The sequence below is a fragment of the Arachis ipaensis genome, chromosome B9 (genome assembly GCF_059453495.1).
Source record: "Arachis ipaensis isolate K30076 ecotype BB chromosome B9, ASM5945349v1, whole genome shotgun sequence".
NCBI classification, from domain to species: domain Eukaryota; kingdom Viridiplantae; phylum Streptophyta; class Magnoliopsida; order Fabales; family Fabaceae; genus Arachis; species Arachis ipaensis.
This window is the reverse complement of record NC_142444.1, coordinates 3,710,820-3,730,869: the sequence shown is the minus strand read 5'-3', so window position 1 is coordinate 3,730,869 and position 20,050 is coordinate 3,710,820. Positions and strand designations below refer to the sequence as shown.

The following is a 20,050-nucleotide window of genomic DNA, read 5'->3' as shown; positions in this document are numbered from 1 at the left end:
TAAACAAGTCCTTCCTCTCTCTCTCCACTTTTTTTTTTTTTTTTTGCTTCTTCTGAGTGCCAGTTTGACTTTATGGTTAAGAGCCCTCCAAGAAAAGAATTGAAAATTAAACGCAAGGTAATTTACTGGGCCGCTTTGGGCCCAAAACGTGTTTTGGACACTGAAAATGGGCAATACCAAAAATTAAAGAAAAAAGGCATATGAATATGGTATGATAACTCAAAATTGGTCAAACAATTTAGGTTGACCCGGAAAAGGAACTAAAAAGAAAATATGATAAACAAAACTGTAATTACGTGTATGTATAGAATTGTTTTTCTTTTATTCGTTTTTTTAATTAGTGAAGTAAAAGTGCAATTATGGATTGTACAAAAATACTATGAGAGGAGCATGGAGTATATAGAATTATTTATACAATTATTAACATTAATGTCGTAAGCAAAATATATAGTATGAAAAATATGAATCCATATCGTAAGAAAAATATAGCTATATATGAAACACTTGTATCTGTCAAAACAACTCAACTGAAAATAAGGGTCTCCCTATTTAATTATATTTAAATTAAAAAAAGCGTGTTGCATAAGATATTTGGATTATTTAATAAATTGATGATTTAAAAGTTATGAAGCACGGACACTTAGTTGAGTTGTTGTATTCACATGTCGAACACATTTCGGATACGATATTTATCGATATTCATTCGACAAGTGTGTCCTAATAAAAAGTAAAAAATTCTTTTTCGAACAGTTTGAACATACTTAAATACTATCACGTGTCAGTGTGTCCAGTCTTATTCTTAAAATATATTTTTAAAATAAATTTAGATATAGTATATATTATTATTTATTAAAACAAAAAATATTTTAAATACTTGATATAATTAAAATAAGACATTAAAAATAATAAAAAAATTTAATTTAAATTTTAATATTAATAAAATATCAAAATATCACTACGATTTATCTAAAAAATATACTTTATATTTTATATATATGCGTATTTCTGTATCTTATAAGATTTTAAAATTCAAGTATCGATATATCTCATATCGTGTTGTGTTCTATATCCGTATCAGTATCCGTGCATCATGACTTAAAGAGGATAGGAAATTGAATAGAAGTCAAATGAAAAGATCATGGAAAAGGCTGATTTTGAAATTATGCATAATGAAAATCATGGAATTTTGTGTCTAGGGGAGTTTTGCATAGAGAAAAATAAAGATAATGCATTCATGTGGAGATTAATGTTTTTGCCATTTTGCAGTGCTAAAATTGGTCGGCATTCAGGGTCATGAATATTGAATTGATTTTCAGGATTATGTGTCTTTTATCAAATACTTTTATTTTCTTCAATTTTTCTTTAGATATACATGAGCCTTTAATCAAAATATGATATTTATGACTTTCTAACCATTAAAATAATATAACAAATAAGCCTTTCTCAATAAAAGAATCTATATATATGAAATTTTCAATAGTTAAAAATATAAATAATTAGCTTTAGTAATGTGTTCACACATAAAAATTGTTATACTTTTTATTATTTATTTTTTTATTTTGTGTTGATGAAAGTATATATGTTTAAATTTGGTAAAAAACTAAGGTCTAATTTGAATAAATAATTTAATTAATTAAAAAAATAATTTAAATAATAAATAATTATATTAAAAATAATTTATAAATAAATTATTTTATATTTAAATTTTTAATTTTAAAAATAATTATTTTATAAAAATATGATAAAAAATAATAATATTATAAAAAAATTATTTTTTTATAAACTTTTAAAATAATTTTTAAAAAAATTATAATTTAATTTTAAAAATTACACTAAATATTAATATTATTATTTTTCATAAATAAAAAATTCAAAAATATTACTTTTAAAACGTCCTAAACTGGCCTAAAAAATAGACCGACCAAGGAAGGGTGTAAATATTAAATAAGAACCAATGAAGAAGAAATAGCAAAGGAAGGGGAAGGATTAGGTGTTTCGCAGCCGCAAACACACATTCACGCCTCACCAACCACACACACCCACCAATGCCCATGGCGCTGTTTACAACCACCACCACCACCGCCTTACTCCTTCCACCTCCTTCTTCTTCCTCTTCCGTCAACAAGTCTTCATCTTTCCACAACTTTCGAGTACCCTTTACTGTCCATTGCTGCTCTCTCTCTCCAATTCCACTTTCCCATCGCTTCCACTCCCTCCGTGTTCGTATGGCCCCCGAAGAGGAGAAGATGACTCGCCGTTCCCCTCTCGATTTCCCTATTGTATGTTCCTTCATTTCTCTCTCTCTTTCTTGTTTGAATTCTTGTGCTGGTGTTGAAGCATGTTTCGTGCTGCAAGAGGTTCTTGAAGGTTGTTACTTTTACCTTGCGTGTGTTTTGGCTTAGAATTAGGGCACAATTGGTGTTTGAAATTTAGGGGAACTGGTTCTTACGCTTAATACTTGAAATTGTTGAAATTCGTTTGGTTAATAGGGAAAATTAGGATTTTAATTAATTAGTGTCTCTAGCTTCTAGCTGAATTGGCACTTGGCTGTCTATGATTGATGACATCATCCTAAAATTGCATTCAGATGATTTAAACTGTCTAATTGAACAAAGATAGGGTTAACTCTTGGATAAATTGATCTTATATTGTTTGTTTGGAGATATGTGCTGGGGTGTGGTTGAATTATGGATGCTTTGGTTGTGCCACTATTTTCTTGTGCATAATTTTAGCAAGTAATGGATCCTATCTCATGGAAACCACAACTTACCCTTTCTTCCATAGATGATTTGTTGTTGTCTAGTTGTGCAGTAAATGAAGGGGGACAAAAACAGTTATGAGTTATCTATCTAGATTACTTCTTATGAAACTAGAGGGGTTTGTGAGATTGATTTTGGGGAGTAAGGGAGGGAAGAGGAAAGGCTAGTATATATATTCACACTTTTTTCATAAACCCTTCAAAACCCTAGATTTTGTTATTGTTGGGGGAGAAAAAAAAAAAGAAAGAGAAGGGGGGGGGGGGATTAAAACATATGGAATTATGCTTACTAAAATATTCAAAAAATGGACATTTTTTACATAGTGGTTAATGGAGCTTGAAATTGTTGAATACATCACAAGCTCTCAATTTCTTTTTTCCCTCCTCCACTTCTCCTTCCTTTACCGCGTAATGCTTTCACTCACATTTCGTTACATTTCTCTACACGCTTAATTTATTGGGGTCGTCTATTAGTATTGTTCAGATATCGGTTTGTGGTGAACCTTACTCTGTTCTCAATTGGTGGCCATTCGAGAAATACACTAATTGAATATTGAATGCATATCATATTTATAGGAATGGGAAAGGCCGAAGCCAGGACGAAGACCGGATATATTCCCTCAATTTAGTCCAATGAAGACACCATTGCCACCTCCATTGCCTGCAGATCCACCCGAAGAGGACGAGGAAGAGGAGGAAGAAAAGAAAGAGGAACCAGAGGAAGATCCTGATAAGGAGGAGACAGATGAGCCAAAACAGCAATAATGGAGCGAGAAGATCGAGTTGTTTTGATATCTCAATGCCAACTTGCTGCTTGCTACACTTAGCATAGATAGATGATGGTTATTTCATTGTATCAGGGATGTGAGAGCTTTTCTTCAAGTTTTGCTAGCTGCCAATTCTGTTTTATACCCTGATATTAGTTGTAGTTTATGCAAGTGCTTGTTCTCACATCATATTCTCTCCACATACAACAATTTTGTCTGCCTACTATAAAGTAATATTACATATGGATGGGGTAGGGTAATGATTTTTGTTTCAACTTGATTGCATTATATAATATTCTTTCATTTTGAAAATGGATAGTTCTTGATTTCAAGTATGAGTTGCAGCTTTGATGCTGATTGGATAGTTAGGCTAGCGTTATAACCCCTAAGCTTTCCTCTTTTTTTATATTTTGGATGATGGGTTCAGAAATCAGAATCCTAACAGGGTGTTTAGAAAAGTTAACTGGAGATAGATATGTAGTCGGTTCTGTTATTATTTGAATTTTGATGTTTGGAGTCAACGAGTTAACACTAAACACACAAATAGTATACAAGCTTGATGAATTAGCAAACATGTTTTCCCATTACAATCATAAGTAATCAAATAATGCATTCCAAAACACAAATAATAAAAACCAATGCGAAGTACACACCTTTTTTGGGTCCAAGAAATTCTGATTCAAACTATGATCCCTAGATCACACTCACACACACAGACTTATTATGGAAATATGATAACTATTTTTTAGGAGGATGTATGGTATACCATGTTTGAAGAGCAGCAAGAATTAATGCAGCAAGTGCACCCAAGAAGGCAAGCAAAGACCAGGGAGAACTGAAATAAGTACTCCGTGTTTCAGCCAGAAAAGTTCTCCATCCACTCGAGTAATGTTCTTCAATTTGATGCCTGACTTGGATATATTTCTTGCTAAATGAGACAGCATTGCTTGTGTATATTTGATTGAACATTTTAGTGGGCAAGTCATGTCCAATGTCATTAAGGAATTTGGCCAGTTCTTGGTCGCTTTGAAGCAAATTTTGGATAACACCAGCTGATCTAAGCTCCTTGACATCCTCAGCATCATCTACCAAGGAATCCAAGAAAGAAAAGAAACAACAACATTCAAAGCTGTTGCGAAAGTCTGGACACATCTCGTACGCAATCAAGTTTCGAAAAAAGTAAGGCGTGACATCGTTGTATACCCACAAAGGAAGTGTCAATTCTCCACTAAACCATCTCGAGGTAAAAGTGATGTTATGCCACTTCCATGGATCACTCTTGTTTGCCTTTACCCGAATCCCTGATTTTTTGAGATCACGTATGTTCTTGTAAGTTTGCCAAAATAGGGAGGAATGAGGAGGAGGAGGAGGAGGAGGCGTCTGATTTCCACCGTTTTGGTTTGGGATATTCTGTCCAATCTCTGTTTGAAGGTAGAATGAGCGAACAAAATCAAGTATATGATTTCTTGTAGGCGTATAGGTGATTGTGATCGTTGTCCTTCCACTCCGCTTTGCTTCACCCATGCTCATAAAATTGATCAGTAAATAGTCCAAGTCAGCACCTTGTGTTTTGCTCAGCAGCTGCAGCAATTTTATTGGAAGTTGATTTTCCAGCAATTCAATATCTCTCCAAGTATGCATCAGTTGATCAAGCTTTAGCTTCAGTTCTTCTGGACGCTGAACATCAACGTGGTCCATGTAATAGAGCAAAGAGCATCCATCCTCAAACAGCATCCAAATCAGTTCTTCATCACTATACTCTTCAATTACATCCTCAGCAAACAGCTCCTTCAGTTCCCCAATCTTATATCTTACAACTCCATACAAATAGTTTGCTGCTTCTTGCTTGTTACCATTACAAGGACCTACTTCTTTACTGTATTCTTCAATGTAGAGAGATGCCCATTGAGATTTCAAGTGTTGACCTTGTTGCTTCAGATTTTCGTTGCCATGATGAATGGGACCAAATGATATCATTTTGGGTATGCAATACTCGTAGAAGTTGGTTTTTTGACGCCAAAAAAGAGGAACTCTTTGTATCTTGGGAGTTGAAGAAATTTGATTATTATGATCAAATGTTTGATTCAGTAGTTGGGCAAGCTTTGCTTCCCTTGCCACCTTTGCATCCTCTGCCATTGCAGATGATACAACAACACCTGAGGTTATTTAATTTGTATGCTGCTCACTGCTCGCTACCACAAACAAAAAATCAACATTTATTAACACTCACTTCAAGTTAGTATTTTTATAATCACTCGTCAATCTTTTCAACTCATGTAATCAAACAGGTAAGGAAGGTGCGTGTGTGTATATAGTTTAGGAAAAGTTTCATGCATTTCAGAAATCAAAAATGCTATTTGTACACCAAAATCAGCTATCAATATATTTGTATATAAATACATGTGTGGTTTAATTTATTTTCAATGTATATTTGTATTTCAACATGTATTTTATACTGTGACTTTAGTGACTGATTTTGGTATACATGTAGCATTACTCAACAGAAATAACCTATGATGCACGAACACTGACACGACACGGGACATGACACGACACGGGACATGCGGACACACGAATTTTAAAATCTTATAAGACACGGGGACACGACATATATATAGAATATAAAGTATTTTTTAGATAAATTACAATGAATTTTTGATATTTTATTGCTGTTAAAATATAAAATAATTTTTTGACTATTTTTAATGTCTTTTTTTAACTATATAAAAGTATTTAAAATATTTTTTGTTTTAATAAATAATAATATATATTATTTCTAAACTCATTTCAACAATATATGTTAAGAATAAGACTGGACATGCGGACACGTGATGAAATTTTTTTTTATTTTTTATTAAGATACGGTTGGAAAAGCCAAACACGCGTGTCGAACGAGTGTGGATGAGTGTCATGTCCAAAATGTGTCTGACACGTCCACATGGCAACTCAATCAGGTATCCGTGCTTCATAAAAAATAACAGTATTCTAGTGACTTTACTCGTTCATTTTAATTATAAAAAATATATATTAATTAAAATTAACATATAAAACTATTAGAATATTAGTATTTTTAAAATATTTTCCCATAGTTTATTAAAGGCTGAATTTTGATGTTCGAAACGTACTTTATTACCAAACCTTTATGTCTAATGTCATCTTCTATATTTTGTTAGTATATTATGTGAAATCATGTTACACATACATAAAAAATAAGATATATATAATAACTAATTTAATAACTGATTTTTTATATACACGCATAATATTTAATCCCGCGATCACTTTCTATTTCTAAATTTTATGTTCCATATAAAGTATATTTTAAATAAACCTAATATCATCATCTTATGCATCTTTGGTTCAATATTTTTTTTAATTTCTTACTTGAACCGTTTTTAAAGAATTAAGCACATATTTTAAAATATATTCATAATGACAATATCAAAATTATAAGATAGTAAAAAAGGAATTATAATTCATTATTCATATGTATTATTTTATAGAAAAAATTAAATACAAACTAGATACTATAAAATCACTTATCTTAAAAATTTTAAGTTGACAAGAAAATATATAAATAATTATATATTTATCACACTACTCCTTCACATAACTCTTTTTATGAATTTATATAAATTTTTGTATAGACATTGTTTACCTTGATGCTAAAATTATTTTCTTCTAGAATAACAATGATATATTTTTAAATTATAAAAATTTTGACATCATGTTATAAAATTATTTATTTTAAAAACTAAAATTAAAATTCCAATATCATAGTGCCATGTTATAAAATCACTTTTAGAGTATTACTTCTTATATAATAAAATTGGTCTCATTTTAAAAAGATAATATTACATTTTATATAATTATTTTGATAAAATAATTAAAAATAATATAAAACTTAAATTAAATTAAAACTAAATATTAAAATAATAATTCTCATATTTAATTTTAAATCACTATTTATAATATATAATTTTATTAATACTAAAAATAAAACTGAAATTAAAGCTAGCATTAGAGTGGCTAATAAGAGAAGAAATATATATATCACCAAAAAGTATACATGTAAGTCATTTCTTTACAAACAACTAAGGATGCAAATCAATAATTTAAGGTTTAATTATTCTGTTAATCTCTATAATTTTATCAAATTTTTAATTAAATTTTTATATTTTTTTCTTTCAATTGAATTTCTATACTACTTTTAATTTTATAATTTACGTCCTTTTCATATTAAAAATATTAAAATTAACATAATATTTTTACCAAAATACATGTGATCAAAAATTTAATTAAGTTTTTAATTATAAATACCTCCAATTTGCAAATGAAAAAAAACGTTAAGGACGATTCTAAATCGAAAGGGGAGGGGGGAGGGGGAGGCGGGAAAGGGAGACCGGGTGGGGGGAGGGGAAGGGGAGGGTATTTTTGTCCATAGGACGATTTTAATACGAAAAAAAAACGTTAAAGACGATTCTAAATCGAAAATTAGATAGGGACCAAAACAATACTTATCCCTTTTTATATTATGAAAGATTTAATTTCAAAATTAAAGCAGTATAAAACCCATCAATAAAAAAAATATATAAAATATTAATTAAAAATTTAATAAAACTATAAGAATCAACCAAATAATTAAACCATAATTTGACGAAAAGAAAGCAATGAATGCAAAATAATGGTTTCTGAGTTAAATAATTAATAAAAAAAAAATGAAAAAGGTTTATAGGAAGATAGAAGAATAGGGTCATAACTTGCCTTGTAAGAGGAGAGAGAAGAGGGAGATCAGGTACTCTGTTTGGAGTTTGGACACATATATCATATTAATTAGTAATTGGAGAAGAAGCATGCATCTATGTATGTATGTGTCTTCAAATTAAACAGAAGAACCTACACAATCATTTATGTACTTCGATTTAGGCTGCTTGATTACCTTTATTTTATTCTATATACTGAAATCCTTTACCCTTCTAAGCAAGCAAGGAACGTCGTACCATGCTTATAATTAGGGAAAAACTTTACACTAATTTGATTTAAAACTATAAGTTCAAAAAAGTTTATTAAATGTTTAAATATACTACAATTATTGAATAGACATATAATTGGAAAAAATTATTAAAATTAATATCAATAAACTTATAATAAAACAACTTATAATGTTGTCTGTAAACTGTAATTGAATAAAGGGAGTACTTGTAAATGTTCATATAAATCACAATAATTTATTGCAATCTGATAGTTACGTTATTTATAATCAGTCATTTTGTTAATTAACACGCTAAATACGTAGTTTGAATCGATGATTACACTTACTATAAGAGTTTTTTTTTAATCAAAACATCCTTGTTTATTTAGTTATAGTACTATATATTAATTTGTTGTTTCTTAATACATCTTTTATTAGAGGCAGTTTTGTTTGAAATTATTTCGGATTATTTTAGCCACAATTCTCTTGATACCTTTTTTTTCTTCTTTAATTAACACATATTTATAAGTTAGGTTCCGCTACGTTACCAACAGCGTTTCTGCCAACATCTGCCAACTCTTATGTATAACTATATTTATTGGATGTGTCTTCGTGGATGTGTCTAATAAAAATGTATTTTTCATGGCTGTGTTTAATAGAAGTGTCTTTATAGATATATTTTCTGGATGTGTCTCTTTATATATGTGTTTAAAATATAATAATTAATTATTATTAGCAATAAGTTGGCAGATAATATGTTGGTACCCTATACTTTTCCTTATAAGTTATAACTCAACTGAGATATCACTAATTAAAGTAAACGAGTCTCTGTCCAACTAATTAAAAATTGAAAATAATGGACTAAAAAAGCTGGATTATTGTAGAAAAGTTTCGCTCAAATTAAGAATCACATCCTTGAGAAGTTCCATAAAATAATAAGCACGCATCTTTTTCTTATATCCTTCACTCCATCAACACAACAAATATACGCAGTTACATTACTCTTTTTTTTTTTTTCTCTTTTTTCTTTTTTAAACTAAAAGTATTTGGAGGCAATCAAGTATTAGAGATTCTATTAGAAATAAGACTCACCCTACAATATTGATTACTTTATAGTCAAAACTTGAACCGAGACCACAGATTAAAAAAGAGATATTATCTTTCACTATGATCAAATCATGCGTTAGGTTCAAAAATCAAAATTATATTACTTGATGAACTCCTCCACTAAAAGATCAACAAACTAAACTTAGGTGGTGCATTGAAACTTCTTAGAAAGTTCCTTTAATTAATTGTATTGTCTATTGTGAAACTAAGAGCGATGAAATTTAATCCAATAAACATACACTAATATTTGAGAGATAACAAAAAATAGTCTAAATAATTTAAAATTGTTGTCTTATTTTTAATAATTAATTATCATTAAAAAAAGAAAAGAAAAGGGGGGGGTTAAAACATATGGAATTATACTTACTAAAATATTGAAAAAATTGACATTTTTTACATAGTGGTTAATGCTTTCCCTCACATTTCTCTACACACACAATTTATTGGCGTTGTCTATTAGTATCGTTCAGATATGGGTTTGTGGTGAACCTTACTCTGTTCACAATTGGTGGCCATTCGAGAAATACACTAATTGAATATTGAATGCATATCATATTTATAGGAATGGGAAAGGCCTAAGCCAGGACGAAGACCGGATATATTCCCTCAATTTAGTCCGATGAAGACACCATTGCCACCTCCATTGCCTGCGGATCCACCCGAAGAGGACGAGGAAGAGGAGGAAGAAAAGAAAGAGGAACCAGAGGAAGATCCTGATAAGGAGGAGACAGATGAGCCAAAACAGCAATAATGGAGCGAGAAGATCGAATTGTTTTGATATCTCAATGCCAACTTGCTGCTTTTGCTACACTTAGCATAGATAGATGATGGTTATTTCATTGTATCAGGGATGTGAGAGCTTTTCTTCAAGTTTTGCTAGCTGCCAATTCTGTTTTATACCCTGATATTAGTTGTAGCTTATGCAAGTGCTTGTTCTCACATCATATTCTCTCCACATACAACAATTTTATCTGCCTGCTATAAAGTAATTACATATGGATGCGGTAGGGTAATGATTTTTGTTTCAACTTGATTGCATTTGTTACCTAGATTATTTCTTTATCAATAATAGGTTTACCATTGTAATTATTTTTTAGTGAAAGTACATAAAAAATACATAGTATATAAGGTGTAATAACTCAACAAATATTTTCTAAGGGGATTTTTCATTCTCTCCAACAATGAGAAGAACTTATTTCTCTTCCTCTCTTAATCCCTTTTGGTTCATCAAACCATCAACATCACAGCTTGAACAGCTTAGAGCATGAGATTTTTTTCATGGTGCGGTGAACGTGGAGAGCAACCAAGCTGTGAATCAAATTATTAAAAAAAAAAAAAGTTGTGAATTGAGATCAATCTAATTTTGCCATTTTCGTTCTATCCCTAATTTTTCTTTCGACATTTTCTTTCTCTCATTCTTACCTCTTCCTTCAAACTCATCCAATAGAGTTTGATGAGAGGCTATTTCGTAAGATTCTTTCTTGGTGAACATATTCCGATCAACGAGTTGGAAGGAAGAAGATCTGAATTCTTATTACTCTGTGATTCATTGATTTCTCAAAATGGCAAACATGGCAAACAGATCCTCCCATTGCAGAGGTCGTGGAGCTACATCAAGTAAGGCCATACAGAAGATGTATGCTATAAGAAGCATGTGTACTCCTCTCATTTCTATCAATGGCAGCAACATAACACTACCATTAATCACGTGATCACTGAGGGGCATGATGACAAACAATTCCAGCTCAATTGTCTCCAAGAGAACACTGGAATATCAAGATCTGGATTCACTCCAAAGCAAAGATTTGCCTTGTTAGAGTTGATCAAAGACAAAAGTGTGCAGCAACAACCTCATAATGCAAATCAAATTTTGACTAATTCCATTCAAACTTCCACTCCAGGTAAAACCATTGCATTACATTTTAATGCGAGAATTATGAGCATTATCACTCCAAAATCTGCACTATGGGTCATTGATTCCGGTGCAACAGATCATGTGACTTTTGACTTAAAAGATTTTGCAAGTTTTCAAAATATTGATCCAATCAATGTGATATTGCCAAATGGGACCAAAACTGTTAGCACCATCATTGGCACAATCACATTCTCTAAAAAATTTTTTCTCAAAAATGTTTTATACATTCCTTCTTTTGATTTTAAACTGATATCTGTATCAAAGTTAACCTCAAACTTACATTGTCAACTGTTAATCAATGATAAATGTTGTGAGATACAAGATAGATCCACATAAAAAATGATTGGCATTTCTGAGTGTATAGAAGGGTTACATACAATGAGTAGAGAACCAGAATTCTCTCACTTCGACTACTACTCATCCCACCACACCTTCACACAGTGAGCACAACAACATTTGGCATCTTAGATTAGGACACATACCCATGCATAAATTGATTTTTCTGAAGAAGTATTATCCTTTTATAGATTGTATTGCTTCAAAATTTCCTTGTGATTCATGTCATTTTGCAAAACAAAAGAAATTATCTTTTAATCTTAGTACAACTAAAATAAAAGATTGTTTTGACTTAGTTCATATGGATATCTGGGGTCCTATTTCTGTCCCTTCCAATGAAGGACATAGGTATTTTTTGACTGTGGTGGATGGCAAGAGCAAATTCACTTGGATTTTTTTTATGAAAACCAAATCTGAAACATCACAATTGGTTATTAATTTTGTGAATTTTGTCAGAGTACAATTTGAAAAACAAGTTAAGTGTATAAGGACTGACAATGGGGCAGAGTTCACTCTAAAATCCTTTTTTGCATCAACTGGAATTTTACACCAAACTTCTTGTGTAGAAACACCAGAGCAAAACGGGATTATAGAGAAAAAACACCAGCATATTTTAGGTGTTGTTAGAGCACTGCTATTTCAATCAGGAATTCCACATTGTTTTTGGCAATACGCAGTTGCTCACGCCATTTACCTAATTAATAGGCTGCCCAGCACTAACATGGATAATGCTAGTCCTTATAAGCTTTTATATGGTAACTTACCTGACCTTTCATATTTAAGAGTATTTGGTTCTCTTGCATATGCCTCCACATTAACAAATTCAAGAATAAAATTAGACCCAAGAGCTAGAAAAATAGTTTTTCTTGGTTTTAAATTAGGAACAAAGGGTTTTCGACTTATTGATTTAAAATCAACGAAAATTTTCATATCCAGAAATGTAATTTTTTATGAAACTCATTTTCCATTTTTACATTCCACTAGCACTGACATTTCTGTTGTACCTATTCGTACTCCACAATGCATTGATCTTTTTCAATATGATACACCATCCACACATCATTTGCAATCACCCACACATACCACACTCATAGATTCAAATGAACATTTCTCAAGTTCAATGCACTCACCAATTTCCTCACACACCATTGCACCCATTACCACACCACACACTAACAATGCACCTGCATCACAACACTCTGACATCACACATGACTGCATTACTAGAAAGTCTGAAAGAGTCAAGAAACCGCCTACTTATTTGAAGGACTATCATTGTATGACAACCCACACAACTCACTCTAGCAACGTTGCCAACTCTAACTCTTTATATCCTATCTCACAACACTTGTCATATGATAAACTAACCCCAAAATATAAGTCACTTTCTCTAGCCATCACCTCAAATCAAGAACCTAGCACTTATGAGGAAGCGGCTGCACATGAATGTTGGAGAAAGGCAATACAAGATGAATTGACAGCTCTAGATCAGAACAGAACTTGGTGTCTCACTGAACTCCCAAAAGACAAGAAGGCTGTGGGTTGCAAATGAGTTTTTCGGGTAAAATTCAATCCCGATGGCACCATAGAGAAGCACAAAGCGAGGCTAGTTGCAAAAGGATTCACTCAAGTGCAAGGAGTAGATTATGGTGATACTTTTAGTCCAGTTGTCAAAATGACTACCCTACGAGTAATGTTAGCATTAGCAGCGGCAAAGAAATGGCATTTGAAACAGCTGGACATCAACACTGCCTTCCTTCATGGAGATTTGGACAAGGAAGTTTATATGACGATACCACCCGGTTTGGCTGTATCACAACCAGGTTTGGTTTGTAAATTGCAAAAATCTCTATATGGGCTTAAGCAAGCAAGCAGGCAATGGAACATTAAGCTCACTCAGACTCTTGTGGATGCTGGTTATAAGCAGTTTTTTGATGATCATTCACTCTTCATCAAGAAACAATCTGAAAGCTTCACTGCCATTCTAGTATATGTTGATGACTTGGTTTTAACCGGGAATGACATTGGTGAAATCAATTCCATCAAGCAAGATTTGGATGACAAATTCAAAATAAAGGATCTTGGTGATCTCAAATACTTCTTGGGAATGGAAGTAGCACGCTCTAACTCTGGAATTCACATTTATCAGCGGAAGTACACCATGGACCTTCTCAGAGATTTTGGTTATCTAGATTGCAAGCCTCTCTCTACTCCATTTGATTATAGTCAGAAACTCTCAAAGGAACCAGGTACCATTTTAACAGACAACACTATTTACAGACAGCTCATCGGCCGACTCCTTTACCTCACAAACACTAGACCCGATATCTCTTATGCTGTGGGACGTTTGAGCCAATTTTTGGATTGTGCAACCACTTTCACCTACAGGCTGCTTTCGTGTACTCCGATATTTAAAAGGCCGACCTGCAACTGGTCTCTTCTTCTCCTCTACTTCTAATCTGCATCTCACTGGATTTGCTGACGCTGACTGGCTACCTGTGTCGATACTCGTCGCTCCGTTTCCGGTTATTGCTTCATGCTTGGGAACTCACTCATTAGCTGGAAGAGTAAGAAGCAAACCACAGTTGCCAAGTCCTCTGCAGAAGCTGAATATAGGTCTCTTGCTGTTGCCACTTGTGAAGCTAGTTGGTTATCTTTCTTAATGGATTTCATTGGCTTGCCGCTTCAAAAATCTATCACTCTATTCTGTGACAACTAGTCAGCCATTCACATTGCCAATAATCCCATCTTTCATGAAAGGACTAAACACATTGAAGTGGACTGTCACATTGTTCGTGAAAAGCATTTGTCTGGTCTCATTCATCTTATGCCAGTTCGTTTCAAGGATCAACTTGCGGATTTTCTTACCAAAGATCTGTCACCGGGTCCTTTTCTTGCTAATGTTTCCAAGCTAGGATTGTTAGATTTACACCATTCTAGCTTGCGGGAGGGTGTTACCTAGATTATTTCTTTATCAATAATAGGTTTACCATTGTAATTATTTTTTAGTGAAAGTACATAAAAAGTACATAGTATATAAGGTGTAATAACTCAACAAATATTTTCTAAGGGGATTTTTCATTCTCTCCAACAATGAGAAGAACTTATTTCTTTCCCTCTTTTAATCCCTTCTGGTTCATCAAACCATCAACATCACAACTTGAACAGCTTAGGGCATGAGATTTTCTTCAGCATTATATAATATTCTTTCATTTTGAAAATGGATAGTTCTTGATTTCAAGTATGAGTTGCAGCTTTGATACTGATTGGATAGTTAGACTTGCCTTAGAAACCCCAAGCCTACCTCTGTTTTCTTATATTTTGGAGGATGAGTTCAGAAATCAGAATCTAACAGGGTGTTTGGAAAATTTAGCTGGAGATAGATGTGTGGTCTTCTGTTATTATTTGAATTTAGATGTTTGGAATGAATTGAGTTACCACTAAACACACAATAGTATACAAGCTTGATGAATTCGCAAACATGTTTTTCCCATTACAATCATAAGTAATCAAATAATGCATTACAAAACATACAAATCACAGAAAGCATTTTGCGCTACACACTTTTTTTTGGGTCTAAGAAATTTAGATGCAACCCGTGATCAGTGGGTCACACACGCATGGACCCGAATTATTTAAAGAGGAATGTTAGGGTCAGCAATTTTGGTATTTTGTAATTATCAATTGGCCATTAATAGTGTTTTTAACCATCAATTGGCCATCAATAGTGTTTTTAATGGTGTGAGATTACATCTAATAGTGAAAAATCACTCACTTTTGTTTTGATGGTTAAGTGCTGGCCAGAAAACATAAAAGTTGCTGCCCCCTAGACTTTTCCTTATTTAAATGTGATAACTATTTTTTTACGAGTGTATGGTATACCATGTTTGAAGAGCAGTGAGAATTAATCCTGCAAGTGCAGCCAGAAAGGCAAGTAGAGACCAGGGAGAACTGAAATACTTAGAGCCAGAGAAGTCCTCCATTTACCTGAGTAATGTTCTTCAATTTGACGCCTGACTTGGATATATTTCTTACTAATGGGAACAGCATCGCTCATGAATAGTTGATTGAACATTTTTGTGGGCAAGTCATGTCCAATATCATTAAGGAATTTCGCCAGTTCTTCATCGTTTTGAAGCAAATTTTGGATAACACCAGCTGATCTAAGCTCCTTCCATCCTCAGCATCATCTACCAAGGAATCCATGAAAGAAAAGAGACAACAACATTCGAAGCTGTTGCAAAAGTCTGGACACATCTCATAAGCAATCAAGTTTCGATGTAATAAAGCTTTAGCTTCAATGCTTCTGGACACTGATCGTCAATGTGTTCCGTCATCCTCAAACAGCATCCAAATCAGTTCTTCATCACTATACCCTTCAATTACATCCTCAGCAAACAGCTCCTTCAGTTCCCCGATATACTCTTGTACAACTCCATACAAATAATTCGCTGCCTTTTGCTTGTCACCATTATAAAGAGGAACCTGTTTACTGTACTCTTCAATGTAGAGGGATGTCCATTGAGATTTCAAGTGTTGACCTTGTTGCTTCAGATTTTCGTTGCCATGATGAATGGGACCAAATGATATCATTTTGGGTATGCAATACTTGTAGAAGTCGGGATTTTGACGCCAAAAAAGAGGAACTCTTTGTATTTTGGGAGTTGAAGAAATTTGATTATGATGTTCAAATGTTTGATTCAGTAGTTGGGCAAGCTTTGCTTCCCTTGCCACCTTTGCATCCTCTGCCATTGCAGATGATACAACAACACTTGAGGTTATTTATTTAATTTGAAAGAACACTACAAATGAAGATAAAATACAATACAAATTGAAAACCATGATTATGTAAATACACAACAAAAAGAAAAGAAAAGAATCAATAAGCAGTGTATAAACTAAAAACGATCAAACTTTACATGGGGAACATGTGCTATCTTGTGCCAATCCTCCCCTGTTCCTTTCTCACATCGCTTTTCCAACACTGGGCACTTAACAATAGTCAAAGATTGAAGTGAAGTTAAGTGCCGAACGCCATCAGGCAAGGATTCCAAACCCTCACAGTTATGAATTGACAAATGTCGAAGTGAAGATAAGCCTTCCCAGCCCTGTTCTGGTAAACACTCTAGCTTCCCACAGTTACTGATGCTTAGATGAGTCAAAGCAGTGAGTTTTGTGATGTCAGATGGCAGATCTTTCAATTCACTTAAATAATCTATCTCGAGAGTTGCAAGAGAGGTCATGTTTTTCATCATGCCTTCTGGGAAGCACGACACTTGGTCACTATGACGAAGATATAGTTCATTAAGACCGCTGAGATTAGAGATTGACTTCAGTTGCTCATTACTACAATGCCAAACAGTGAGGTGCTCAACACTTGGAAGGCACGGCAATTGCAGTTTAGGACATTTATAGATGTAGAGGATAGAAAGAGAGGGGAACATGTGTGTTGTTTCCCGTTTCAACAACAGCTCCATGTTTGGCAAGTAGGACACTTTCAATTCCTCCAAAGACGGGAATGCCTTTGCTTCAACACCATCATAACTTTCATCCTTGTCAATGTACTGCATATCATTCATGAAAGATACCACAAGCTTCTTCAGAAATGGAAGTTTTCCGACTGGAGGAAGATGCCTGCACTTTCCACAATCCACAAGTCGAAGAGAAACTAAATTGTGGGTAGCAGAATTGTTTTCCATCCAAGTTGGCCAATGTATTCCCTCATAGCCTTGTATTGTCAACAGCTTGAGTGTGAAGTGCGGTTGAAGCGCTTCAAGTACTTCTTCTGCTCCCACTACCGACTTGTTCTTACCAATATTGCTCCATGACAACATCAATTGTCGAAGGTCTTGTTTACCCTTCAAGTTGGCATTTTCAGCCTCGGATATACTCCCAACATTTCCTAGGCCTTCGATGCGTAGCTCTCCTCCCAGATTCAAAGTACGTAGCTCTGCCAAACTATGCCCTTTCTCTGGTTTCACAATGTATACAGTTAGTGTTCTCAGATGACATAATTTGTGAGCGTCAGGAAACATACGAGATAGCCAACGACATTCATGAATGACAAGATGTCGGAGATTTTGTATCCTTGTCAAGTGTTTGGGTAGTCGGCGAAGATTCTCCAAACTTTTTAGTTTCAAAATTTCCAATCTACGCAAATTGCAAATACTAGCAGGCAAGCTCTTTATATCCAAACGACGAAGTTCCAAATACCTCAAGCAAGTTAAACTCCCAAATGATGGTATCTTTCTATCATTTATGCACAAAACCCTAAGAGAATGATTTGTCGGAATCAACGTAGAACTGAAGGGAAATTCATGTGAATTCAGTTGATACAATGTCCGCAAGGATTCAGCTTTCTCAAAGGCTCTCTCCTTGAATTGTTTCTTATCAATGCGGTGAAAAAGAATATGATGGGAATTTCTTGAAGAATCATTAAGGTTTTGTTTCTCCAAGCATATACACTCTTGCTTTGAAATTGATTGAGCAAGATCATGGACTAAATCATGCATCTTGAAATAAATCTTGCCAGAAAAATCATCACTCTTAACATCTTGGAAGAATGACTTTTGGTATAATTCATTCCAAACCATGTTGCCAACCTCCTCTACCTCCAAGTTTGGCCGGGAAGAAATAAATCCATTAGCCATCCAAAGATATATCAATTCCTGCTTCATGATTTCTTTATCTTTGGGAAATATGGCACAGAAAGCAAAACACTGCTTTAGAGTTGGCGATAAACAAGAGTAGCTTAATCTCAAGACAGCCATAATATCATTCTCATCTGGTAAACTCCAAACCTCACTTTTCTGAACTTCAACCCATTCCTTTTCCGTGCTTCTGGATTGCATCACACCTCCTAATGCCAGTGCTGCAAGAGGTGATCCTCCACATTTCCTGACTATCTCCTTCCCTATTGCTACAAGCTCTGCACGCTCTTCTCTGTCAGCTCCAAATGCGCGCAGTTTAAACAACGACCAACAATCATCATCGGATAGACGGTCCAAATGATGAGCTTGGCATGTTCCCATAATTGTTGCAACATGCTTATCCCGAGTGGATACTAAAATGGAGGAGCCTTTAGATCCACAAGACAATACGGATCTTAACTTATCCCATTTGTCTTGGGTTAATCCCAATTCCATTTCTTGGCTTCTTTTCCAGACATCATCTAAAACCAGTAAATACTTTTTACTTTGTAGCAATTCTTTCACTTTTTTCTCCATTACATCTAAAGCCTTGAGCTCATACTTCTCATTTGTGATAGCTTCTACAATGGAACACAAAATACTCTCCATAGTGAAATTCTCAGAAACACACACCCAAATCTTCAAATAAAAATTGTTACCTACTTCTGGATCGTTGTAGACCAGCTGAACAAGTGTTGTTTTCCCAAGACCACCAAAGCCAACAATGGGATAGACGGAAATGAACTCAGAGCTTCGTAATGGGCTAAGAAGAAACTCCAAAACTTGCTTTTTATCTTCATCTCGTCCGTACACTTGAGGAAGGGTGATAGTTGAGCTAGTTTGGCGCCATCCAATTACTTCACTTGGGCTCTCCCTCACACCTTGTCTAAGATCAAAGTTGGTCCTAGCTTGAGCAATTCGATCCAACCTCCCTATTATCTCATTCAACTTCTGTCCAAGCTCACGACGATGCATCACGTTCTTTGGGTTCAAGGAAGATAAGCACCCAAGTTGAGAGGATTCAGTAGGCAACTGATCAAGGATATCATCCATCACGTACATGGCATCTTTGAGTTGCTGAAGCCACACTTTGAGAGGACGATTTGACCATTGTTTTTCCTCAGCATCATCAAGAACAACCTTGATCAGTTGTAAAGTGCGTGATAGCTCCTCAGCCTTTTCCTTAATTCCAAAGAAGGCTGCAAATTCAGTCTGGACAAAAGGGATCAAGTTATCCAGCACAATTCCAAGCAAGGCCTCCGCCATTTCAGAAATACAACAAATGAAGGGGGAAAAAGAAAGAAAGAAAGGAAGGAAGACAGAGATTGCTTCAAAATACAAAGTCGTTCCATGTAGTATTCCACCGGAAGTACTAGTTGATGATCATTACTAAATTGTTAATTCCAAGACTAAATCACTAAACAAACATTAATTTCAAGACTAGTTGATGATCATTACTCAATAACAATATATCAATTGAAAAATGAATCTCTCAATTTTTTTTTT

At 33.9% G+C, this 20,050-nt stretch overlaps 2 protein-coding genes and 1 pseudogene across 3 annotated transcripts; 1 reads left to right on the top strand and 2 right to left on the bottom strand.

The window, feature by feature from the left end:
• Window positions 1–1,915: 1,915 nt before the first annotated feature.
• Window positions 1,916–3,798, top strand: LOC107618852 (uncharacterized). Its single transcript, XM_016321025.3, has 2 exons — window positions 1,916–2,279; window positions 3,335–3,798. The coding sequence occupies exons 1-2, from the start codon at window positions 2,046–2,048 to the stop codon at window positions 3,521–3,523; spliced, it is 423 nt and encodes a 140-aa protein (XP_016176511.1). The 5' UTR covers window positions 1,916–2,045; the 3' UTR covers window positions 3,524–3,798.
• Window positions 3,799–4,111: 313 nt separating this feature from the next.
• Window positions 4,112–6,262, bottom strand: LOC148543545 (UPF0481 protein At3g47200-like). The gene has a single exon (XM_088499491.1). The coding sequence runs from the start codon at window positions 5,659–5,661 to the stop codon at window positions 4,264–4,266; it is 1,398 nt and encodes a 465-aa protein (XP_088355617.1). The 5' UTR covers window positions 5,662–6,262; the 3' UTR covers window positions 4,112–4,263.
• Window positions 6,263–16,612: 10,350 nt separating this feature from the next.
• Window positions 16,613–19,953, bottom strand: LOC107619320 (disease resistance protein RGA2 pseudogene; annotated as a pseudogene). Its single transcript, XR_015899774.1, has one exon. The product of XR_015899774.1 is annotated as a disease resistance protein RGA2 pseudogene (transcript).
• Between the last annotated feature and the right edge of the window lie 97 nt (window positions 19,954–20,050).